Genomic DNA, 26,908 nt, shown 5'->3' with positions numbered 1-26,908 from the left:
CCGAGCTGTGGATCTCTAGTGGCTGCAGCAGCTACAGAGGTCAATGAGGGATTCTTTAAAAGTTCATTTACTGCTTGTTTAGAATATGTAGATACTTGAAAGTCCATAGCCTGGCCACAGATTCTCTTTAAAGGCCCACTCCAGGTTAAAACAAAGTTCTCTACTTCTCACACACTTCTAACCTATGCTGATATGCAATTTTTTTGGGGGGCGAAGAAGATTTTCCTGGAGTTGAGCTTTAAAGAAGAACTTTATCCCTCTTTGTAATGGCTCTGTCCACCCTCCATCGCCTTTTGGTCCTGGCAAAGCCCACCTGTGTGCAGGTAACTGCTCAATTAGATTCCAAATCTCTCCTCTGGCCCCCAAAGCAACTGATCAAACCGAGATCAGTGGTGGGACTTCCACCACCTGTAAAAGTAGTCCAGCAACTGTATAGCCGCTAGGATTACTTTTACAGTGAAGAGAATCGCCGGCTGAAAAAAAAAAAATGATATCCCGGTCATCACTGTAGCTGCATTGATGTTTGAGATATCACCCTTCCAATCCTGTGGGGTAACGGTACATCACTGAACAGGAAGTGGTTAGGATTGATCCACCTGTAGTCAAATTTAATTGTGTGGCCACGTGTCTTCCTTAGAGACTTTAAGTAAATAGCTTCCCCCCCAATGCTAGAGTCACCATTTGGATTTTTGTATCTTGACCTCTTTTCGGCGGCGCCATTACAGCCAATCAGGTCACGCAACAAGCAATTGGGAGCTTTCGGTTAGGCGCCAGCAACTGTGTCGAGAGTGTGCACAGCGTGTGTGCTCTCAGCACTGCTGTATTGACAGCAATTCACGCAAATATGCGCCCTCTTGGCGTCAAGGACCAGGCACGGAAAGGCCGCATATTTGTGTGTGGCCGGCACCAAGGGCTTAAAGGCTTTCTTTTTAAAGAAAAAAATAAACATGTCCTACTTACCTGCTCTGTGTTATGGTTTTGCACAGAGCAGCCCAGATCCTCCTCTTCTAGGGTCGCCGGTGCTCCTGGCCCCTCCCTCCTGCCGAAAGGCCCCCAAAGTAAGCAGCTTACAATGGGGACACCAGAGCCGCGCCATTCACACACACAGAGCCGTGACTTGGCCCTGCCTGCTCTCTCACCTCATTGGCCCCCACTGCTGTCTTAGCCAATGAGGAGGGAGCGTACTGGGGGGGCGCTGAGGCTCTCGTGCACATCGCTGGATCGAGATGGGGTTCAGGCAAGTATACCAGGTTTGCTAGTTTTCGGGAGGAGAGGATACCTAGCCGCCACCCAAACCTTCCTGCCGTAAACCTTCCGGGATATGCCATACAGTATCTCACAAAAGTGAGTAAACGCCTCACCAAATTTAACACACCTGCTCCCCATTCACACCTGAGACCTTGTAACACTAATGAGTCACATGACACCGGGGAGGAAAAATGGCTAATTGGGTCCAATTTGGACATTTTCACTTAGGGGTGTACTCACTTTTGTTGCCAGCGGTTTAGACATTAACCACTTGCCGACCAGCCGCCGCAGTTTTACTACGGCAGAATGGCACGGCTGCGCGAATTGACGTTATGTAACGTCACTTCGCCCCGTGGCCACTAGGGGTGCGCGCCCCCTGCTTTCCCCCCGGAGCCGATGCGAGTGCCCGGTGGTCGCGATCACCGCTGGGCTCCTGCGATCGCTGGTGACACACGGAGACCTGGGATCTGTGTGTGTAAACACACAGTTTCCGGTTCTCTGAGGGGAGAAGAGACTGATCAGCTGTTCATACAACAGTATGAACAGCGATCTGTCATCTCCCCTAGACAGTCCCATCCCCCCTTCAATTAGAACACACATAGGGAACAGAATTAACCCCATGATCGCCCCCTAGTGGTTAACCCCTTCCCTGCCAGTGACATTTTTACAGTAATCAGTGCATTTTTATAGTCCCAATAAAAATCGCAGATCGCTGCCATTACTAGTAAAAAAAAATAATAATAATAACAACAATGCCATAATTCTTTCCCCTATTTGTAGACGTTATAACTTTTGCGCAAACCAATCAATATACGCTTATTGCGATTTTTTTTACCAAAAATATGTAGAAGAGTACATATCAGCCTAAACTGAGGGGAAAAAAAATGGGGTTTTTTTTATATAATTTTGGGGGATATTTATTATAGCAAAAAGTAAAAAATATTGCGTTTTTTTTTTTTTTTTTTCAAAATTGTCGCTCCTTTTTTGTTTATAGCGCAAAAAATAAAAACCGCAGAGGTGATCAAATACCACCAGAAGAAATCTCTATTTGTGGGGGGGGGAAAGGATGTCAATTTTGTTTGGGTGTAACGTTGGCACAACCGCGCAATTGTCACTTAAAGCGATGCAGTGCCGAATCGCAAAAAGTGCTCTGGTCGGGAAGGGGGTAAAATCTTCCGGGGCTGAAGCGGTTAATGGCTGTGTGTTGAGTTATTTTGAGGGGACAGCAAATTTACACTGTTATACAAGCTGTACACTCACTACTTTACATTGTAGACAAGTGTCATTTCTTCAGTGAGGGGTGTACTCACTTTTGTGAGATATTGTAGCTCCCAGAAGGCTGCAGGACAATTCACAAAGCACAGCGCGGCTCAAGTGCAGCAAGAAGCCAACTGTGAGGCCACAAAGGAATCACAACCAGTTTACATGCTGGGGCTGAGGATCCAAAGACCGGCGAAGAGCTGGCCCAGGTGAGGACAGTGCCGGATCCCTGGACAGGTAAGTGTCCTTTTATTAAAAAACAGCGTTGATGCGCCTTTTAGCATGCATTAGAATGCACTGTATTTTGCATGTTTCCTATTACTTCACATCTTGTTTCTTTTTGCGGCTTAAGGAAATTATTAATGACAAGGCAAAGTTTGGTTTTTTTTTGGAATGTTTTGAGTTGGAGGTCTTGTATACAAAAAAAAAAAAAAAAAAAAAAAGCACAATCCCCAAAGGTACAACTAATGGAAAAAAATGAGGCCTCCTCGAATCTCCTAGTAGGAGAGACATGGGGAAATAGGGGAATTTAGCGTGCCAAAAAACAAGAAAAAAATGCAATCATATACAAAAGTAAGAAGGAATAAAATTGACAATATTTATTAAACACCAATAAAATCTAGAAAAAAACTGTAGTACAGGCTGGTTATACATCCAACAAAGAATTTGAAGGAAACAGAGGGTGATGGGATCAACACGTTTCGCCCGAGATTGGCTTCTTCAGGATCCACTTTGTGTGTATAGCTTTTATGGCCAAATTTTGAAGCAAGGACAAATGCTGGCAGAGAGAAAAATCCGGCGGGATTTATTAATCCAAATGGTAAAAACGGTCTTTGCAGAAAGAGGTAATCTGTCAGGGCTGGGCTCAGCCCTTCCCTCTCTGAGCTGGCAGATCATCTGTCGGCTAATTGCCAGCTCCTATCTCTCTACACAATTACTCAGCTGTTGATGATTTCCTGCTCGTCAGTCCTGCCTACTTAAGCCATCCAGTCCAGAGGAGCTCTGCCTCCGCCTTGGTCAACATCACAGAAACTATCTCCTGCGATCCCATTCAAGACTTGCTTTGCCGACATTCCTTCTGGCTCCAGATCCTGCTTGCTGTTCCACTACATTGATCCCTGACTTCTGGCTTGGCTGACTATCCGTTCCGGTTACTGAACTTTGGCTATGTTTTGACTACATTTGTTCTTTTTACTTTTATTATTAAACAAGTGTGATTTAACTGTACTTCTGTCTCGGCCTGATTTCATGGTTTCTGACATCCCATGACAATAGTGGTTGGAGTACAAGGAAGGGACAAAGACCCGCCCAGTAAACCAGGGTCTACCCAGAGAAGGCCGCGCCATAACACCTAGTGGGATAGGAGAGGGAGCAAATAGCCCCATGTACCGCGAGCGCAGAGGGTGCTAGAAGTCTGGTCGGGTATGTAAAGTTTGCGGCGTCCATCTTTACATAACCCGACCATCTTTCTTTACCTGCATTGCGTTGCGTTAACCGCAATTCAACGCAGTGTTGCACTGACCTGCAGTTTACAGCTGCGCTAAAATATAGATCAACGCACTATTGTGAATTCGCCCTCAGTGTCAGGAAATGTATCGATCAGAATTTTATTATTTTGTCAGTTGCTCTCCTAAATATCTCTGTAAATCTGCAGTCCTACTTTCGGAGTCCTCCAATTTATGGAGAGCGCCGCGATCCTTTCAGATTGGAAATGTCACAATGAAGAACGCTGTAAAAGGCAGAAGCAATTTTATTCCCCATAAAAGAGGTCATGTTTTTAAAAAAAAAAAAAGAAGAAAGCACAAACAGGAAAGTATTTTTCTTGCCTTCTCGTTAAATAGCGCACTTAAAAATGTTAAGAGAAGCAGAAACATTTATTGAAAGTCAGACTGATAAATCTAACCAGCGCTGCAAAGAAAAGAGCGGAATATAATCAAGTCCCGAGATTCTTCCAGATACTGAGGGTGGGGGGGATAATAGGAGCGGGGGTGATTGAAATCTACTTGTGTGTAAAGTGCAGAAAGTGGCATCGAGGAAATCAGAACCCCCCCGCCCCCGCCAATATGGAGGGCCCAGCTTATCTCCGCCAGCAGATGGGAGACAACGGAAACTGCAACTTTATAGACAATAACAATTCACACATGGATTCTATATGCAGCCAGCTGGGGAACCTAAAGAAGGACCCTACTGACCAATGCATGCATCTCCACTGGCAATAAATCATCACCCCAATGCTTTCAGACTTTAAAGTGGAACTAAACTTTCCCAATCAAAGTGAACTTTTTTAAATCCTTATGCTGCCAGAATTAGTAAATAAATAGGAAGGGTTTGTTTGTTTTTTAAATTTTTTTTCAGCTGCTTCCTGGTTTCTGGCCTAGGCCAAAATGATGTCATACATCCCAGGAGGAGGGGCTTTCTCAGCTAAGCACACCCTCTTGTCTGCATACCTGAGGTAAGGGCAGATGGATTCCAGGCATTAAATGCTACGTGAATCATCTGCCCTTACTCAAGATGGCTGCAGCTAGAAATGCTGCAGGGGGTCACCAAACTATGGCCCTCCAGTTGTTCAGGAACTACAATTCCCATCATGCTTAGTCATGTCTGTGAATGTCAGAGTTTTACAATGCCTCATGGGATGTGTAGTCCCATCCTGTGTGTAGTACGGCAGCTGGAGGGCCATAGTTTGGAGATCCCTGCGCTAGGGGGGTATTTTTCTAAGTGATTTCTCAACAGAATAAAGGATGGAGACATGGATGGGTGGAGACATGGATGGGTGGAGACATGGATGGATGGAGACATGGATGGGTGGAGACATGGATGGGTGGAGACATGGATGGGTGGAGACATGGATGGGTGGAGACATGGATGAATGGAGACATGGATGGGTGGAGACATGGATGGGTGGAGACATGGATGGGTGGAGACATGGATGAATGGAGACATGGATGGGTGGAGACACGGATGGGTGGAGACACGGATGGGTGGAGACATGGATGGACGGGGACATGGATGGACGGGGACATGGATGGGTGGAGACATGGATGGATGGAGACATGGATGGGTGGAGACATGGATGGATGGAGACATGGATGGGTGGAGACATGGATGGGTTGAAGACAAGGATGAATGGAGACATGGATGGGTGGAGACATGGATGGGTGGAGACATGGATGGATGGAGACATGGATGGGTGGAGACATGGATGGGTGGAGACATGGATGGGTGGAGACATGGATGGACGGGGACATGGATGGACGGGGACATGGATGGGTTCATGACAAGGATGGGTGGAGACAAGGATGGGTGGAGACATGGATGGGTGGAGACATGGATGGGTTGAAGACAAGGATGGGTGGAGACATGGATGAGTGGAGACATGGATGGGTGGAGACATGGATGGGTGGAGACATGGATGGGTTGATGACAAGGTTGGGTGGAGACATGGATGAGTGGAGACATGGATGGATGGAGACATGGATGGGTGGAGACATGGATGGATGGAGACATGGATGGATGGAGACATGGATGGGTGGAGACATGGATGGATGGAGACATGGATGGGTGGAGACATGGATGGATGGAGACATGGATGGATGGAGACATGGATGGATGGAGACATGGATGGATGGAGACATGGATGGGTGGAGACATGGATGAATGGAGACATGGATGGGTGGAGACATGGATGGGTGGAGACATGGATGGGTGGAGACATGGATGAATGGAGACATGGATGGGTGGAGACACGGATGGGTGGAGACACGGATGGGTGGAGACATGGATGGACGGGGACATGGATGGACGGGGACATGGATGGGTGGAGACATGGATGGATGGAGACATGGATGGGTGGAGACATGGATGGATGGAGACATGGATGGGTGGAGACATGGATGGGTGGAGACATGGATGGGTTGAAGACAAGGATGAATGGAGACATGGATGGGTGGAGACATGGATGGGTGGAGACATGGATGGATGGAGACATGGATGGGTGGAGACATGGATGGGTGGAGACATGGATGGGTGGAGACATGGATGGACGGGGACATGGATGGACGGGGACATGGATGGGTTCATGACAAGGATGGGTGGAGACAAGGATGGGTGGAGACATGGATGGGTGGAGACATGGATGGGTTGAAGACAAGGATAGGTGGAGACATGGATGAGTGGAGACATGGATGGGTGGAGACATGGATGGGTGGAGACATGGATGGGTTGATGACAAGGTTGGGTGGAGACATGGATGAGTGGAGACATGGATGGATGGAGACATGGATGGGTGGAGACATGGATGGATGGAGACATGGATGGATGGAGACATGGATGGGTGGAGACATGGATGGATGGAGACATGGATGGGTGGAGACATGGATGGGTGGAGACATGGATGGATGGAGACATGGATGGGTGGAGACATGGATGGGTGGAGACATGGATGGGTGGAGACATGGATGAATGGAGACATGGATGGATGGAGACATGGATGGACGGGGACATGGATGGGTGGAGACATGGATGGGTGGAGACATGGATGGGTGGAGACATGGATGGATGGAGACATGGATGGACGGGGACATGGATGGATGGGGACATGGATGGGTGGAGACATGGATGGATGGAGACAAGGATGGGTGGAGACATGGATAGATGGAGACATGGATAGATGGGGGAGTTTGCATTGAATATTAAAAATGAATTAACCACACCTCTTTCTTTTCTATTCTTGTCTTGACTGTTTCTCCTCTTTCCTGGCCTAGTTCTACATCTCCTTGCTTTCCCTTCTCTTTCCCACTTGTCTCTCACTTTGTCTCTTTCCACTCCACCCTCAGCCACCCTGTCCCTCCCTACTCCACCCCCCCCTTTTTTTTCCTTCTCCTGTCTGCCAAGGGATGGCAATCCCATCCGCTCTGCACCCCATGCCCACCTTTTGAAGCAAATTAGAGCCTCAGGCTCTAATCACATGCTTCTAAAAAAATTAATCCATAGAAATCCATGCATCCGGCGCCTTGCATGTAGGTTAGGGGGCCGGGCACATTGATTGGTGGGGGGGGGGGGTGATACCCCGTATAGAGCTGCCACTGATTAAGAAAAAGAACAAAATCCCAGAGGATAGGACATATTTTACGGTACCTTGCTGCCAACAGCGCTGGGCACAGTGAAGACATACTCCAGCAGGAAGACGATGGTGAATCTGGGGTCACTGACCATCTCAGGCAGACGCATGCGGCTCCTTAATACCAGCGCGGCAGAACTGCGGGAAGACAAAGCTTGTGTTACGTCTCCTTCACATCCCCCACACATCCCCCACATGGCTCATCCTCACCTCCTATCAACGCTCAGTCAGGGTTAAAGCCTTTACCTATCATGGAAAAGGAAAAGACACCTCTCTGCCTTCAAGGTGTAGCGGTGTAGTTGCCACTAGTAACAAACATCCACCAAATCACCCGACTGCCAGACCTTCATATATCACCTCAGAGGCAATGAACAGTCATTTGCTTTGTTTTCTTTATTGGGGGATAAAACTTGGTTGGGGAGAGGGGTATATGGGATGCCCATAGATCAAAAGAATTTGCCATCATATTTATAGGATTTAAAGATTAGAACTTTGCTTGAGCCTGAAGGAATGATGAGCATGAATAATAACGACAGTCTCTTCCCGTCATCACCATGCAGATTATTGCTCCTCCTCTGCGTAACTCCTGCATACTATTGCTCCTCCTCTGCGTAACTCCTGCATACTATTGCTCCTCCTCTGCGTAACTCCTGCAGACTATTGCTCCTCCTCTGCATAACTCCTGCAGACTATTGCTCCTCCTCTGCATAACTCCTGCAGACTATTGCTCCTCCTCTGCGTAACTCCTGCAGACTATTGCTCCTCCTCTGCATAACTCCTGCAGACTATTGCTCCTCCTCTGCGTAACTCCTGCAGACTATTGCTCCTCCTCTGCGTAACTCCTGCAGACTATTGCTCCTCCTCTGCGTAACTCCTGCAGACTATTGCTCCTCCTCTGTGTAACTCCTGCAGACTATTGCTCCCAGGACTTCCTCATCTCCCGTGTCCTGCTGCTGCCTCCATAGGCACAGACAGCAGGACTCGGCACCGCGCCCGCGTCATTGGATTTGATTGACAGCAGCGGGAGCCAATGGCTGCCCTGCTACAAATCTATCCAATCAAGAGCAAAGACACCGGTCGGAGAGGGTGTTCGCGTCACCGGAGACGAATGGGCTCAGGTGAGTAAAATGGGGGGGGGGGGGGGGGGGTGCACTACAATAGGTTTTTCACCTCAATGCATAGAATGCATTGAGGTGAAAAACTGGGAGTGTTTACAACCCCTTTAACGCTTTGATCGCCCCTGATGTTAACCCCTTCCCTGCGAGTGTCATTAGTACAGTGACAGTGCATATTTTTAGCACTGATCACTGTATTAGTGTCACTGGACCCCAGAAAAAGTGTCAAAAGTGTCAGTTAGGTGTCCGATTTGTCCGCTGCAATATCTCAGTCCCGCTAAAAATCACTGATCGCCACCATTACTAGTAAAAAAATTTTTTAAAATCCATAAAAATATCATTTGTAGACACTATCAATTTTGCGCAAACCAATCAATATACACTTATTTTTTACCAAAAATATGTAAAAAATGTACATATTGGCCTAAACTGATAAAGAAATGTGGTTTTTCAATTTTTTTTATTGGATGTTTTATAGCAGAAAGTAAAAAATTGTTTTTTTTTTCAAAATTTTTTGTTTATAGCGCAAGAAATAAAAAACTGCAGAGGTGATCAAACACCACCCAAAGAAAGCTCTATTTGTGGGGAAAAAAAGGATATCTTATTTGGGTGAAACTTCGCACGACCGCGCAATTGTCAGTTAAAGTGACACAGTGCCGTATCGCAAAAAATGGCCCCCTCATTGGTATCAGTGGGAGGAATAGTGCCCCATCATTGGTGTCAGTGAGAGGAGGAATAGTGCCCCATCATTGGTATCAGTGGGAGGAATAGTGCCCCATCATTGGTGTCAGTGGAGGAATAGTGCCCCATCATTGGTGTCAGTGGGAGGAATAGTGCCCCATCATTGGTGTCAGTGGGAGGAATAGTGCCCCATCATTGGTGTCAGTGGGAGGAATAGTGCCCCATCATTGGTGTCAGTGGGAGGAATAGTGCCCCATCATTGGTATCAGTGGGAGGAATAGTGTCCCATCATTGGTGTCAGTGGAGGAATAGTGTCCCATCATTGGTATCAGTGGGAGGAATAGTGTCCCATCATTGGTGTCAGTGGAGGAATAGTGTCCCATCATTGGTGTCAGTGGAGGAATAGTGTCCCATCATTGGTATCAGTGGGAGGACTAGTGCCCCCTCATTGGTATCAGTGGGAGGAATAGTGCCCCATCATTGGTGTCAGTGGAGGGATAGTGTCCCATCATTGGTATCAGTGGGAGGAATAGTGTCCCATCATTGGTATCAGTGGGAGGACTAGTGCCCCCTCACTGGTATCAGCGGGAGAAATAGTGCCCCCTCATTGGTATCAGTGGGAGGAATAGTGCCCCATCATTGGTATCAGTGGGAGGAATAGTGCCCCATCAATGGTGTCAGCGACAAATTATGCCCCTATTGGTGTTTTCAGTGGAGGAACAGTGCCCCATCATTGGTATCAGTGGGAGGAATAGTGCCCCATCATTGGTATCAGTGGGAGGAATAGTGCCCCATCATTGGTGTCAGTGACAGGAATATTACCCCATTGTTGGTGTAAGTAGGAGGAATAGTGCCCCATCATTGGTATCAGTAGGAGGAATAGTGCCCCAATGGGCGGATAAAATCAAGCAAAGGGCCACATCCGGCCCCTGGGCCGCAGTTTGGAGACCATTGCCTTAGATGATCTCACACTGCAAATATACAGCTATTAGGCTGTAGGCACAGGAAGTGCACTGGTTAGTACAGGGGGAATTCAAAACAAAAGGCAAAATCTTTCAGTGTACTACTTAGGCACAATTAACATTTCTAGATGTTCCTTATAACATAGCAAATCTTCAGATTTTGAGTTCAGGTCCACTTTAATATTTCACAAAATATAACAAAAGGATCTGGAACACACAAAGTTGGGCGGGAACACCCAAAATTCCCAGATGGACAAAGTCAAAATTGTTGTGAAGTGTTAAAGTAATATAAAAGCCATAAAAACAGATAGAACAGAGGGCTCATCCTAAGTGCAGCATTAAAACATTTATTGTATGAAAAAAAGAATATGGCCCCTCAGATAAAGTTTGTGGAGGCAAGTAGAGCCTAAGACATCCAGAGAACCCTGTAGCAAAGGCATTGCCGCTGTCTGGGCCACCATAGGAAGCTCAGACCACTTCCTGGTCAGGAGAAGACTCCCGAGAAACCCAATGGATGATGTCAGACGCCAAAGGACATCCTGGGAACGTGGCTACGCATTTCAAGGCATTCCTGCCTCTTTGTCAAACTTTTACTGGATGCCTCTGCTACAGGGTTCCCAGGATGTCCCCATTTCTTATGCTCTAAAGCAGGGGTGTCCAAACTTTTTTCAAAGAGGGCCAGATTTCATGAAGTGAACATGCGTGAGGGCCGACCATTTTGCCTGACTTTTAAAATTAAATGCAAATGAAATATTTTATGCAAAGTTTATTGCCAATGGAATACTATTCATGTCGTAACATTGATGACAATATATGATGATATATAATATATATATCTTCTCTTCTCAGGGTAACAATGAGCTCAGGCGTGTCATGTTTAAAAAAAAAATTATATATATCTCTTCTTTAGTCTCTGACCAATCCCCAAGCACCTCTTGGGGTAAAGGATGAGCTTGAGCGTTTATTATTTTTTTAAATAATAATCTTTTCTTTAGCCAGCCTAATCCACCAGTGCCTCTCACTGACTGAAAGGATGTGGCCCCCACTTGGAATTTACATATATATCCATCTGTGCCCCCCCAAGTATATCCATCTGTGCCCCCCCCAAGTATATCCATCTGTGCCCCCCAAGTATATCCATCTGTGCCCCCCTAAGTATATCCATCTGTGCCCCCCAAGTATATCCATCTGTGCCCCCCCAAGTATATCCATCTGTGCCCCCCAAGTATATCCATCTGTGGCCCCCCCAAGTATATCCATCTGTGGCCCCCCCAAGTATATCCATCTGTGGCCCCCAAGCTCAAGCATGTTATTTTTTTTGCTGTGAATATACCTATCTTCTTTAGCTGAACAAATCCCCGAGCGCCGTGCTCATTGTTAAAAGTCGATGTGCCCGAGCCTGCAAGGAAGAAAGCTGACAGCGCACAGCGCCACCGCCAATCACAGGCACTGTGACATTTCCCCGATCTGCGGACTGCAGATGCAGAGATCGGGAATAGTCACAGTGCTTGTGATTCGCCCTGCGCGCTGTCAGCTTCATAGCGGCTCGGGCACATTGACTTCTGAACACGCCCAGCCACACCCCCCCCCCGGCTCATCAACAATTAGCCCAACGCTCAGGGATTTGTTCAGCTAAAGAAGATATATTCACAGCAAATAAAACATAACACGCTCGAGCTTGGGGGGCCACAGATGGATGCATATGTAAATTCCAAGTGGGGGCCACATCAAACCGGAACGCGGGCCGCAAATGGCCCGCGGGCCGGACTTTGGACATGCCTGCTCTAAAGGCTCCACAAACATACTTCTGGAGTTTGGCTTTAATGGATATTCTGCTTGCCTCAATGCAATGATGGAAACTGTAAAGGAACAAGTTTAGCAGTTTACAGTTCCATTAAATGGACTTTTCACACAGAGCCAGTGCTATGCCTCATGCCTAAGTATGTAGAGGGGACTTTCTACCATTTCACTCCCGAAATTCTGATATTTTCCACATGCTCATATGATTCCTTTTCACCAGGCAATATATCAGAATTCTGAGATAATATCTCACAGCTCAGACAAAGATCTCCGAGTGATCAGACATACCTTAGTGTCTGACTGCTGGCCGGTCTCCTCCTCAGGCTAGCGACGGAATGCGCCTTCATGGCTCTGCTCTCCGGTGTTACCACCACAACCTGAGGCGGCTGCACAAAACACCAACCATTGTGAACACCAATGTGTAGTCTGCGCTCTTGAATCGAAACAGAAGTCCCACCGGCAATGGGCATTCCCTGGAGAGTAGGAGACAGAACAAGAGACAGAGGAACATGGAAGACATAAGAGTATGAAAGAAAGAGCGAGAGAGAGATAAAAAGGATGGGAGAGAGGCATGGAGGGAGAGTGAGAGAGAAAGAGCGAGAGGATGAGAAAGGCAGGAAGGAGAAGGTGAGGGAGACATGGAGGAAGAGAGAGAAACATAGAAGGAGAGAGAGACAATTAGGAAGTGAGGGCGAGACATGGAGGAAGAGAGAGCGAGAAACATGGAAGAAGAGAGCCATGGAGGAAGAGAGAGACATGGCAGAAGAGAAAGAAACGAAAGAAGTGAGAAGGACATGGAGGAAGTGAGAGAGCCATGGGGGAAGAGAGAGACACATGGCAGAGGAGAGAGAGACATGGAGGAAGAACGAGAGACATGGAGGAAAAGAGAGAGAGACATAGAGGAAGAGAGAGCGCCATGGGAGGAAGAGAGAGAGCCATGGGAGGAGAGACATGGAGGAAGAGAGAGCGCCATGGGAGGAAGAGGGAGACATGGGAGGAGAGACATGGAGGAAGAGAGAAAGAGCGACATGGAGGAAGAGAGAGCGCCATGGGAGGAAGAGAGAGAGACATGGCAGAGACGAAAGAGACATGAAAGAAGTGAGAGGGACAAGGAGGAAGCGAGAGAGACATGGAGGAAGAGAGAAAGAGACATGGAGGAAGAGAGAGAGAGACATAGAGGAAGAGAGAGCGCCATGGGAGGAAGAGAGAGAGCCATGGGAAGAGAGACATGGAGGAAGAGAGAGCGCCATGGGAGGAAGAGGGAGACATGGGAGGAGAGACATGGAGGAAGAGAGAAAGAGCGACATGGAGGAAGAGAGAGCGCCATGGGAGGAAGAGAGAGAGACATGGCAGAGACGAAAGAGACATGAAAGAAGTGAGAGGGACAAGGAGGAAGCGAGAGAGACATGGAGGAAGAGAGAAAGAGACATGGAGTAAGAGAGAAAGAGACATGGAGGAAGTGAGAGAGAGACATGGAGGAAGTGAGAGGGACATGAGGGAAGCAAGTGAAACATAGAAGAGAGAGAGAGACATGGAGGATGTGAGGGGGAGGCATGGAGGAAAAGAGAAACATGGCAGAAAAAAAGAGACATAGAGGAAGTGAGAGGGACATGGAGGAAGAGAGAAACATGGCAGAAAAAAAGAGACATGGAAGAAGAGAGAGACATAGAGGAAGAGAGAGAGAGATGGAGTAATGAGATGTGGCAGAAGAGCGAGAGAGAGAGAGAAACATGGAAGAAGAAAGAGACATGGATTAAGTAAGAGAGAGAGACATGGAAGACGTGAGAGAGGAAGAGAGACATGGAGCAAGCGAGAGAGAGACATAGCGAAAGTGAGAGGGACATGGAGGAAGAGAGAGACATGGAGGAAGAGAGAGAAACATAGAAGAGAGAGAGACATGGAGGAAGGGAGAGAGAGAGATGGAGTAATGGGACATGGCAGAAGAGAGAGAGAGAGAGAGAGAAACATGGAAGAAGAAAGAGACATGGATTAAGAAAGGGAGAGAGACATGGAAGATGTGAGAGAGAGAGAGACATGGATGAAGTGAGAGAGAGAGAGACATGGAGGAAGAGAGAAAAACATAGAAGTGAGAGAGAGACATGGAGGAAGTAAGAGAGAGAGACATGGAAGTCGTGAGAGAGAGGGAGAAAGAGACATGGAGAAAGTGAGAGAGAGACATGGGTGAAGTGAGAGAGAGACATGGAGGAAGTGAGAAAGACATGGAGGAAGTGAGAGAGAGAGACATGGAGGAAGTGAGAAAGACATGGAGGAAGTGAGAGAGACATGGAGGAAGTGAGAAAGAGACGTGGAGGAAGTGAGAAAGAGACGTGGAGGAAGTGAGAAAGAGACATGGAGGAAGTGAGAAAGACATGGAGGAAGTGAGAGAGAGAGACATGGAGGAAGTGAGAGAGAGAGACATGGAGGAAGTGAGAGAGAGAGACATGGAGGAAGTGAGAGACATGGAGGAAGTGAGAGAGAGAGACATGGAGGAAGTGAGAGAGAGAGACATGGAGGAAGTGAGTGAGAGAGACATGGAGGAAGTGAGTGAGAGAGACATGGAGGAAGTGAGAGGGAGAGATATGGAGGAAGTGAGAGAGAGAGACATGGAGGAAGTGAGAGAGAGAGACATGGAGGAAGTGAGAGAGAGAGACATGGAGGAAGTGAGAAAGAGACATGGAGGAAGTGAGAGAGAGAGACATGTAGGAAGTGAGAGAGAGAGACATGGATGGTAATAGAGAGGCATAGCGGAAGAAAGAGACAAGGAGGAATAAAGAGAGACACAAAAGATGAAAAAAAAACAGGAGGGAAGAATGAGAGGGGGAGATGGAGGAATAGTGAAATGCAGAAGGAAAGAAAAAATGGAAAGAGACAAAGAGAAAAGAAAGAGAAAAGAAAGAGAGAAGAAGATAAGAAAAATGAAGAGGGAAGAGGGAGAGAGAAATGAGTTACCCATCAGTCACACCACCATTGTGTAATATCTACAATACAGCAGCCAGGCAAGTAGCATTATAAGATGAGGTCAGCAATGGTAACCACAGGTTTCCTAAACCTTTGCTTACCCAACTTTTGAATTTGCACTTAAATAGTTTACAAAAAAAAAACACACACACACAGCTCTGCCAAAATGATCAGACAGACAGAACGCTGTCCCTGGATTGGTTTCCCTGTAAGATGTTATAGTAACAGCTTTGGATGAGATTCAGGCGCGGTGGAATTGTGAAAACACGTCACGTAGACCATCAGTCTACATATGTTCATGTCTGATTTTAACATCAGATAAAGTTAAGCCTGGACAAAAATATCATCTTTTTATTTATATAGTGAGCGCCGCCAGCAAACAAAACAAAAAACATAAAAACACATAAGCTATAGAAATGATTGCACGGGGCATGTATGCTTCAAGAATACAGAAATATTGATTTTCAGATATGTTCATAACAGAGGTTACTGGTGGACATCCAATCTATGCCGGGCAATGACTCAGAACAAGGGGGTCCTTCAGGGGAAACAGAGGGAGACACATGGAGACCAGGCCCTCAGCACTGCAGAACCTTTCTCTGCAGAGACTGCAGACATGATACAAGAGATGGTCAGAGACTGCAGACATGATACAGGAGATGTTAGAGACTGCTGACATGATACAAGAGATGGTCAGAGACTGCAGACATGATACAGGAGATGTTGGAGACTGCTGACATGACACAAGATATGGTTAGAGGCTGCAGACATGATACAGGAGATGGTCAGAGACTGCAGACATGATACAAGAGATGGTCAGCAGTCTCAGACCACCTCTTGTATCCTGTCTGCAGTCTCTAACCATCTCCTGTATCATGTCTGCAGTCTTTGATCATCTCTTGTATCATGTCTGCAGTCTCTGACCATCTCCTGTATCATGTCTGCAGTCTTTGATCATCTCTTGTATCATGTCTGCAGTCTCTGACCATCTCCTGTATCATGTTTGCAGCCTCTAACCATATCTTGTATCATGTCAGCAGTCTCCAACATCTCCTGTATCATGTCTGCAGTCTCTAACCATCTCCTGTATCATGTCTGCAGTCTCCAACATCTCCTGTATCATGTCTGCAGTCTCTGACCATCTCCTGTATCATGTCTGCAGTCTTTGACCATCTCCTGTATCATGTCTGCAGTCTCCACCATCTCTTGTACAATGCTCAAAGTATTTGATTATATCCTGTTTCTCTGCTGTCTCTGATATTGAATATTCACAGAATTTTATGTGCAGTACTTTGGTGATTTTGGGGGCGGCGCTTGAGACCCCTCATATCAATAAATATGACCATCACTTTACTGTGCTGGCCAATTGGGATTCAGGTTATTAAAAAGGAAGGGTGGTAACAACTGATGGGTCATAGAATAAAATCAGGGAGGAAAACTGGGTATCTATAACACAGAGTCCTCCCATAATGACATAAACAGCCTCTCCATTTACCTTCGGTAAGCGATCACTATTAACCAGGATAAGCAATTCTTCTTCAAACTTCTCCAGTGAAGGATACATCATTAGATAGAGTTTGTCTAAATGACAAGTGACTGTTTTCTGGAGGTGCGGTTTCTTCAAGGAATCTCCTACAGAAGAATAAAAATATAAAAAATCTCATATTAAAGTAGAAATCCTTATAACAGGTTCAATAGGAGCAGAACAAAGGAAGAGGAGCGCTGATCAACTGAACACAGGCAGGCTGGGCCACGGCCGCTGACAACCAGCATGTACAGTCAGGTCCATAAATATTGGGACATCAACACAATTCTAATCTTTTTGGCTCTATACACCACCACAATGGATTTGAAATGAAACGAACAAGATGTGCCGTAACTGCAGACTTTCAGCTTTAATTTGAGGGTATTTACATCCTAATCAGGTGAACAGTGTAGGAATTACAACAGTTTGTATATGTGCCTCCCACTTTTTAAGGGACCAAAAGTAATGGGACAGATTAACAATCATCCATCAAACTTTCACTTTTTAATACTTGGTTGCAAATCCTTTGCAGTCAATTACAGCCTGAAGTCTGGAACACATAGACATCACCAGACGCTGGGTTTCATCCCTGGTGATGCTCTGCCAGGCCTCTACTGCAACTGTCTTCAGTTCCTGCTTGTTCTTGGGGCATTTTCCCTTCAGTTTTGTTTTCAGCAAGTGAAATGCATGCTCAATCGGATTCAGGTCAGGTGATTGACTTGGCCATTGCATAATATTCCACTTCTTTCCCTTAAAAAACTCTTTGGTTGCCTTCGCAGTATGCTTCGGGTCATTGTCCATCTGCACTGTGAAGCGCCGTCCAATGAGTTCTGAAGGATTTTGCTGAATATGAGCAGATAATATTGTCCACAACACTTCAGAATTCATCCTGCTGCTTTTGTCAGCAGTCACATCATCAATAAATACAAGAGAACCAGTTCCATTGGCAGCCATACATGCCCACGCCATGACACTACCACCACCATGCTTCACTGATGAGGTGGTATGCTTTGGATCATGAGCAGTTCCTTTCCTTCTCCATACTCTTCTCTTCCCATCACTCTGGTACAAGTTGATCTTGGTCTCATCTGTTCATAGGATGTTGTTCCAGAACTGTGAAGGCTTTTTTAGATGTTGTTTGGCAAACTCTAATCTGGCCTTCCTGTTTTTGAGGCTCACCAATGGTTTACATCTTGTGGTGAACCCTCTGTATTCACTCTGGTGAAGTCTTCTCTTGATTGTTGACTTTGACACACATACACCTACCTCCTGGAGAGTGTTCTTGATCTGGCCAACTGTTGTGAAGGGTGTTTTCTTCACCAGGGAAAGAATTCTTCGGTCATCCACCACAGTTGTTTTCCGTGGTCTTCCGGGTCTTTTGGTGTTGCTGAGCTCACCGGTGCGTTCTTTCTTTTTAAGGATGTTCCAAACAGTTGATTTGGCCACACCTAATGTTTTTGCTATCTCTCTGATGGGTTTGTTTTGTTTTTTTCAGCCTAATGATGGCTTGCTTCACTGACAGTGACAGCTCTTTGGATCTCATATTGAGAGTTGACAGCAACAGATTCCAAATGCAAATAGCACACTTGAAAAGAACTCTGGACCTTTTATCTGCTCCTTGTAAATGGGATAATGAGGGAATAACACACACCTGGCCATGGAACAGCTGAGCAGCCAATTGTCCCATTACTTTTGGTCCCTTAAAAAAGTGATTTAATTCCTACACTGTTCACCTGATTTGGATGTAAATACCCTCAAATTAAAGCTGAAAGTCTGCAGTTAAAGCACATCTTGTTAGTTTCATTTCAAATCCATTGTGGTGGTGTATAGAGCCAAAAAGATTAGAATTGTGTTGATGTCCCAATATTTATGGACCTGACTGTATCTGATAATCTGCATTAGCAACATTGAATCAACATGCAGCCGGCAATATAGAAGGGGTGTCCTGTTTTATTGTTATACATGTCATTTCTTTTTTTGGGTTATTTTTGCACCAAGCATTTGCATGTGAGGACTGCAGGGATTGTTTATAGTGATTGACTTGTTGCTGCTTTTGGAGGGTTCAAGCGGTCTCCTAGCTGGCTGTCCCTGAAATCTTTTTAACCATTTTTTAGTGGATGGTGTCAGTAGGACAGTGGACGGTGTCAGTAGGGCAGTGGATGGTGTCAGTAGAGCAGTGGATGGTATCAGTAGGGCAGTGGACGGTGTCAGTAGAGCAGTGGATGGTGTCAGTAGGGCAGTGGATGGTGTCAGTAGAGCAGTGGACGGTGTCAGTAGGGCAGTGGATGGTATCAGTAGGGCAGTGGATGGTGTCAGTAGAGCAGTGGACGGTGTCAGTAGAGCAGTGGACGGTGTCAGTAGAGCAGTGGATGGTATCAGTAGGGCAGTGGATGGTGTCAGTAGGGCAGTGGACGGGGTCAGTAGAGCAGTGGACGGTATCAGTAGGGCAGAGAACAGTGTCAGTAGAGCAGTGGACAGTGTCAGTAGGGCAGTGAACGGTGTCAGTAGAGCAGTGGACAGTATCAGTAGGGCAGAGAACAGTGTCAGTAGAGCAGTGGACAGTATCAGTAGGGCAGTGAACGGTGTCAGTAGAGCAGTGGACGGTGTCAGTAGGGCAGTGAACGGTGTCAGTAGAGCAGTGGACAGTATCAGTAGGGCAGTGAACGGTGTCAGTAGAGCAGTGGACGGTGTCAGTAGGGCAGTGGACGGTATCAGTAGAGCAGTGGACGGTGTCAGTAGGGCAGTGGACGGTATCAGTAGGGCAGAGAACAGTGTCAGTAGAGCAGTGGACAGTGTCAGTAGGGCAGTGAACGGTGTCAGTAGAGCAGTGAACGGTGTCAGTAGAGCAGTGGACAGTGTCAGTAGGGCAGTGAACGGTGTCAGTAGAGCAGTGGACGGTGTCAGTAGGGCAGTGGACGGTATCAGTAGGGCAGAGAACAGTGTCAGTAGAGCAGTGGACAGTGTCAGTAGGGCAGTGAACGGTGTCAGTAGAGCAGTGGACAGTATCAGTAGGGCCGAGGACGGTGTCAGTAAATCAGTGGATGGACGGTGTCAGTAGAGCATTGGACGGTGTCAGTAGAGCAGTGGATGGTGTCAGTAGGGCAGTGGACGGTGTCAGTAGAGCAGTGGACGGTGTCAGTAGAGCAGTGGACGGTGTCAGTAGAGCAGTGGACGGTGTCAGTAGAGCATTGGACGGTGTCAGTAGAGCAGTGGACAGTGTCATTAGAGCAGTGGACGGTGTCAGTAGAGCAGTGGACGGTGTCAGTAGGGCAGAGGACGGTGTCAGTAGAGCAGTGGAAGGTGTCAGTAGGGCAGTGGATGGTGTCAGTAGAGCAGAGGACGGTGTCAGTAGAGCAGTGGACGGTGTCAGTAGAGCAGTGGACGGTGTCAGTAGAGCAGTGGATGGTGTCAGTAGAGCAGTGGACGGTGTCAGTAGAGCAATGGACGGTGTCAGTAGAGCAGAGGACGGTGTCAGTAGAACAGAGGACGGTGTCAGTAGAGCAGTGGACGGTGTCAGTAGAGCAGTAGACGGTGTCAGTAGAGCAGTGGACGGTGTCAGTAGAGCAGTAGACGGTGTCAGTAGGGCAGAGGACGGTGTCAGTAGAGCAGTGGATGGTGTCAGTAGGGCAGTGGACGGTGTCAGTAGAGCAGAGGACGGTGTCAGTAGAGCAGAGGACGGTGTCAGTAGAGCAGTGGACGGTGTCAGTAGAGCAGTAGACGGTGTCAGTAGAGCAGTGGACGGTGTCAGTAGAGCAGAGGACGGTGTCAGTAGAGCAGTGGACGGTGTCAGTAGGGCAGTGGACGGTGTCAGTAGGGCAGTGGATGGTGTCAGTAAAACAGTGGACGGTGTCAGTAGAGCAGAGGACGGTGTCAGTAGAGCAGTGGACGGTGTCAGTAGAGCAGTAGACGGTGTCAGTAGAGCAGTGGACGGTGTCAGTAGAGCAGAGGACGGTGTCAGTAGAGCAGTGGACGGTGTCAGTAGGGCAGTGGACGGTGTCAGTAGGGCAGTGGATGGTGTCAGTAAAACAGTGGACGGTGTCAGTAGGGCTATGGATGGTGTCATTCTTTTTTATTTTGATTTCTTTATTTTTTCCAACTTAATTTTATTTATTTATTTTACAATTTAGGAGCCCCGTTAGGGGGCTTTGGTGAAATATCAGGGGTCTAAACGGGGGCAAATTGCGCCACACGGGGTGATCAGGGTGTGCCCGTTCTGACTGGGTAGCTGAGCGGGATCGTCTGTTCCTAGTGATCAGGAACAGCGATCTCTCTCCTCATCCTGTCAGTCCCCTCCCCCCACAGTTAGAATCACTTCCCAGGGGACACATTTAACCCCTTGATCGCCCCCTAGTGTTAACCCCTGCCCTGCCAGTGACATTTACACAGTAATCAGTGCATTTTTATAGCACTGATCGCTGTATAAATGTCAATGGTCCCAAGAAAGTGTCCGATCTGTCTGCCGCAATGTCGCAGTCCTGCTAAAAAAAAAAAAAAAAAAAAAGCAGATCGCCGCCATTACTACTAAAAATGAAAAAAAAAATGCCATAAATCTATTCCCTATTTTGTAGACGCGATAACTTTTGTGCAAACCAATCAATAAACGCTTATTGCGATTTTTTTTTACCAAAAATATGTAGAAGAATACATCGGCCTAAACTGAGGAAACTTTTTTTTGGGGGATATTTATTATAGCAAAAAGTAAAAAATATAGTTTTTTTTTCAAAATTGTCGCTCTTTTTTTTTTGTTTATAGCGCAAAAAATAAAAAAAAACGCAGAGGTGATGAAATACCACCAAAAGAAAGCTCTATTTATGGGGAAAAAAAATAATTTTGTTTGGGTACAGCGTCGCACGACCGCGCAATTGTCAGTTAAAGCAACGCAGTGCCGTAACGCAAAAAAAAATGGCCTGGTCATTAAGGGGGCAAATCCTTTCCGGCCCTTAAGTGGTTAAGCAGGAACACCTATACCTCTTCATTTAGACAATATTTGTTTAGTCCGGAGTTTTACCTTTAAGTCGAATGGCACTATAGAAATAAGTGGTAGCTGTGTAATAGGAATTACTAACACTTAGAAACCACGACTCTGTGGCGGCAAGCGCGCTAATCAAGTATTTGCTGTTCAGTTGGCTCATAAAAATTCTAATAAACCTGTCTATGTAAAGGAATTAATGAAGTTGTATTGTAAATGTGTCTGTGGAGGATTGGACGTGGATATACTGTACGGTGTTGGGGTTGTCTGGATATCTCAGCGGAGACGAAAGTGCTGAAATATGAAGGGTCTAAGCAGCTGTGCTCGGCTCCCGATTATTCATTTCTATTCCCTCTCCACTTGTTTAACAATAGAAATAGCATGAATGGCTCGTGTTTCTCCAGTGCCGCCTTCGAAGTGCCTCCATGCACCGCGACTTCTTGGAGGGGCCTTGGAGTGCCGGGAAATTAGCAGACAAATTCAAGTGGAAATACAGAAGATTGCTCAGCTTCTCTGGAAACAGCCCTAAGGTCAGAGCCAGCTCTCCTTATTAATGCTAGAAGGGCGTCGGGCGATATATGAGGCCACCTCCGGCCCTTCCCAATCAGGAAAACCAAGTTATAACAAACCTGGGTGCGGTCAATGGAGCAAACTTCAGCTTTGTTATAAAGTAATGACCTGGCCAAGGGTTCCCTCTCTTATTTCAATGCTGTAATGGCTCCTGGAATCAGGAATGCTCTAGATCAGGGGGCTCCAGACTTTTCCATACGAGGGCCACATCGTACACTATATATTACCAAAAGTATTGGGACGCCTGCCTTTACACACACATGAACTTTAATGGCACCCCAGTCTTAGTCTGTAGGGTTCAATATTGATTTGCCAGCTATAACAGCCTCAGCTCTTCTGGGAAGGCCGTCCACAAGGTTTAGGAGGGTGTCTATGGCAGTGGTTCTCAACTCCTGTCCTCGGGACCCACTAACAGGCCAGGTTTGCAAGATAACTGAAATACATCACAGGTGATATCATTTGCTGCTCAGTGATTGCAGTATTCTAGTCTGCATCTCCCCAAGGTAATACTTAAATCCTGGCCTGTTAGTGGGTCCTGAGGACCAGAGTTGAGAACCACTGGTCTATGGGAATGTTTGACCATTCTTCCAGAAGGGCATTTGTGACATCAGGCACTGATGTTGGACGAGAAGCTCCCGATCTCTGCTCTACTTCATCCTAAAGGTGTTCTATCGGGTTGAGGTCGGAACTCTGTGCAGGCCAGTCATGTTCCTCCACCCCAAACTCGCTCATCCTTGTGGATGGGCCTTGCTTTGTGCACTGGTGTGCAGTCATGGTGGAGCAGGAAGGGGACATCCCCAAACTGTTCCCACAAAGTCGGGAGAATGAAATTGTCCAAAATGTCTTGGCGCCTCAAGAGTCCCCTTCATGGGAACTAAAGGGCCAAGCCGAACCATAATCCCCCCTCCCCCTACACCATAATCCCCCCTCCACACCATAATCCCCCCTCCCCCACACCATAATCCCCCCTCCCCCACACCATAATCCCCGCTGCCCCTACACCATAATCCCCCCTCCACCAAATGATTTGGACCAGTGCACAAAGCAAGGTCCATAAAGACATAAATGAGCAAGTTTGGGGTGGAGGAACTTGACTGACCTGCACCTCAACCCGATAGAACACCTTTGGGATGAATTAGAGCGCGGAGACTGTGAGCCAGGCCTTCTCGTCCAACATCAGTGCCTGACCTCACAAATGCTCTTCTGGAAGAATGGTCAAACATTCCCATAGACACCCTTCTAAACCTTGTGGACGGCCTTCCCAGAAGAGTTGAAGCTGTTATAACTGCAAAGGGTGGGCCAACTCAATATTGAACCCTACAGACTAAGACTGGGATGCCATTAAATTTCATGTGAGTGTAAAGGCAGGCGTCCTAATACTTTTGGTAATATAGTGTACATTCACCAAATGATTGTGGAATGAAAAAAAAAACTCAGTTTTCTAAATCAACGAATAATAAATAAAATAATTAGTGATACAATTTAAAGTACTACGGGACTTTTAAGGTGCTGGAATAACATAATTACACACATATATTCAGTAAAAAAGTTTAACAATTTATTTAAAAAAAAAATCATTAAAATCACAGTTAAAAATACATAACCATATCTTGTTTGCCAGAAAATGGTTAAAGTAACCTTATACTTGCTACACTGATGTTACATTCTCAACATATTACTCCAAGTACGCGGCTTCTTCAGGAGTTATTCGTTAAAATGCTACAATAACTCTGAAGAAGCCGCATATCCGGCGAAACATGTCATTTATCATCGTAGCAAGTAAAAGGTTACTTTAACCATTTTCTGGCAAACAAGATCACGATATGGTTATGTATTTTTAAACGTGATTTTTTTTTTAATAAAAATTGTTCTTAAACTTTTTTACTGAGTATGTGTATGTACTGGTAATTATGTTATTCCAGCACCTTGAAAGTGCCGCACTAAGACTTATCACTAACTCATTGGGATGTGGTGCATAAAATAACTCATCTTCCACCTAAATCACACATTATAAATGAATGAATATGTTCAATTTGTAACTCTTTTGGAATCAGGATGATAGGATGCAGCAAAAAAGAGAAAGGACTTCAGTAAAACAAAGAAAACTTTCCTTTTACATCAGGGTCCCCATCAGAACCCATCATGTTCCCCGCCAGAGTGCCCCCTTACATCGGAGTCCCCACCAGAGTGCACTCTTACATCAGAGTCCCCACCAGAGTGCCCCCCTACATCTGAGACCTCATCAGAGCCCATCCTACTTTAAAGTCCCAATTACATCAGGCTCCCTAGAAGGGTGCCCCCTTACATCAGAGTCCACCTAACATAAGGGTCCGCATGAGAGCCTCCCTTACACCAGGGAGGTTATTAGAGTGCCCCCTTGCTTTTGAATCCCTATAAGAATCTCCCTTACATCAGCATCCGCATGAGAGCCCCCTTACATCAGAGGCCCCCTTGCATTGGGTCCCCATTAGAGCGTCCCTTATATAAGGGTCCCCATTACATCAGGCTACCCACTAGAGTGCCCCCTTTGATCAGGGTCCCATCAGAGCCTCTCTTACATCAGGGTCCCCATTACATCACACTCCCCACAAGAGTGCCCCCTTACATCAAATTCCCCATCAGAGCCTCCCTTACATCAGGGTCCCCTCTTACATCACACTACTCACCAGAGTGTCCCCCTACATCAGGGTACCCATCAGAGCCCTCTTACATCAAGGTCACCACCAGAGCCTGCCTTACATATAGGAACCACATTAGAATGCCCCCTTACATCAGAGTGCCCCATTACATCAAGATCCTCCATCAGCGTTACACAAATGACCTCCAATGTAAGATGAGACTTCTCTGACCACCAACATTAGAAGGTCCATCTTTACTAACCTCTAATGTGAGGAGGCACTACACTGACCACTGTTATGAGGTCTATCATCACTGACCTCCAATATAGGAGGCACTTCTCCTACTAATCACCAATGTAAGGAGGCACTTCACTGACCACCAATATTAGAAGGCCCATCTTCACTGACCTCCAATGTAAGGTTTCACTACACTGACCACTAATATTAGAAGGCTCATCTTAACTGTCCACCAATGTAAAGATGTGCCAAAGCAACCACCAGTGTTAGTAGGTCCAGCTTTACTGACCTCCAGTGTAAGGTGGCACTATACTGACCACGAATATCAGAAGGCTCATCGTCACTAACCTCCAATGTAAGAAGGCACTACACTGACCACCAATGTTAGAAGGCCCATCCTTACTGACCCCCAATGTAGACAGCCACCACACTGACCATCAACATTAAAAGGCCCATCTTTACTGCCCTCCAATGTAAGGGGGCACCACACTGACCACTGTTTGGAGGCCCATCATCAATGACCTTCCATACGAAGAGCACTTCTCCAACTAACCCCCAATGAAAGGAAACACGCTACAATTTTCACTATTTGAGTTTCTTATTAGTTATTTATTGATCATTTAAGGCGCATGCGCAGTGCTTACCTTAGGGGGTTATGAAAGTAGTAGGTGTTAACAAAGAAGTAAGAAATCAGTAGACCATTAGCAAAAAGTGAAAGTATTAATGGAGTATAAAGAGGAAGAAGGCAAGCTATGGAATTACGGAGGGCCTTGTAAATGAGGATTAGAAGTATGAATTTAATCCTCGCCTTAGCAGGGAGTCAGTGCGGAGACTGGCAGAGGAGGCGTTAGGAAAGCGGTTGGCGGGCAAGATAATTCTGCCAGTTGCATTCATAAGCGACTGTAACGCTGCCAACTTTGTCAGTGGTAAGACATTTGGTGAAGACTTACCTCATCAGTCCGGGATGATTAGCGCATACATTAATATTTCAGAAGCGTCATTACCGAAGCAAATGTGGATAGATTTATTTATTTATTTATTCGTTGATTGATTGCTATTATATTTCAGCTCACCTGTGTCATCTCTTCCTTGCAGGACGCCAGGGATTTTCTCTGATCCGGATACAAGGGCGTTTGGAGGAAGTAAATGGAATACATCTCGCAGCCCGTTGTGTCTCCGCACATTGTACTGAATGTGGCTTTTCTCAATCAACGTCATGTGTCTGTTCACTGCAAGAAAACCAATTACAGGCGCTGAGAGCGCGAATCTAAACACCGCTATTTCACTTTGAAATGCACATCAAAGTGCACAGAATGCTTTTTGTTTTGTCTCGGTATTTATCATTCCAGAAATAACCCGGGAGCGGCGCCGGATGTTTCCGGCACATTATCCATGTTTTCTTCTAGTTCTGCTCAACAAATCTGAACATCACCTTAAAGGGTACCTGTATTCTTAGAAGTTATTGGGCTCCATTCACAAAGCAGTAGCTACCACTTTAAGAAACGCTACTAAAATACGGCATAAGTCATACAGTATTTTAGTAGTAAAAGCTTGCGGTAATTTAACGCCGGTGGTAGCCTGCGTCCTGAACAACCATTAGTAAATAGCTGGTTGTTAAGGAGAGGACGGCTGCCGCATCCTTAACAACCAATGAGTCATCAGCTGTCAGCGGGGTTCCCTGCTGACAGCTGAATGTAGAGAAAAGCTGCCAGCATTAAATTATGGACAAAAACGGCGTGGAGTTCCCCCCCCAATCCATACCAGGCCCTTCAGATCTGGTATGGATTTTGAGGGGAACCCACACACCAAACCCTTATCCAAGCATGCAACCCAGCAGATCAGGAAG

At 46.3% G+C, this 26,908-nt stretch overlaps 1 protein-coding gene across 1 annotated transcript in view; it reads right to left on the bottom strand.

Annotated features, from left to right (window-relative positions):
* The window catches only part of NPHP4 (nephrocystin 4), a 354,636-nt gene that overhangs the window by 230,706 nt on the left and 97,022 nt on the right, over positions 1–26,908 (bottom strand). Inside the window, exons 6-9 of the mRNA XM_073603693.1 lie at positions 26,136–26,291; positions 16,639–16,775; positions 12,474–12,658; positions 7,645–7,765 (exon numbers count right to left, since the gene is read on the bottom strand). Of these exons, the coding sequence (XP_073459794.1) occupies positions 7,645–7,765; positions 12,474–12,658; positions 16,639–16,775; positions 26,136–26,291 (599 nt within the window). The remainder of the gene's footprint in view (positions 1–7,644; positions 7,766–12,473; positions 12,659–16,638; positions 16,776–26,135; positions 26,292–26,908) is intronic.

The sequence above is a fragment of the Aquarana catesbeiana genome, linkage group LG10 (assembly GCF_042186555.1).
Source record: "Aquarana catesbeiana isolate 2022-GZ linkage group LG10, ASM4218655v1, whole genome shotgun sequence".
NCBI classification, from domain to species: Eukaryota; Metazoa; Chordata; class Amphibia; order Anura; family Ranidae; genus Aquarana; species Aquarana catesbeiana.
This window is presented reverse-complemented; position numbering and strand designations above follow the sequence as displayed.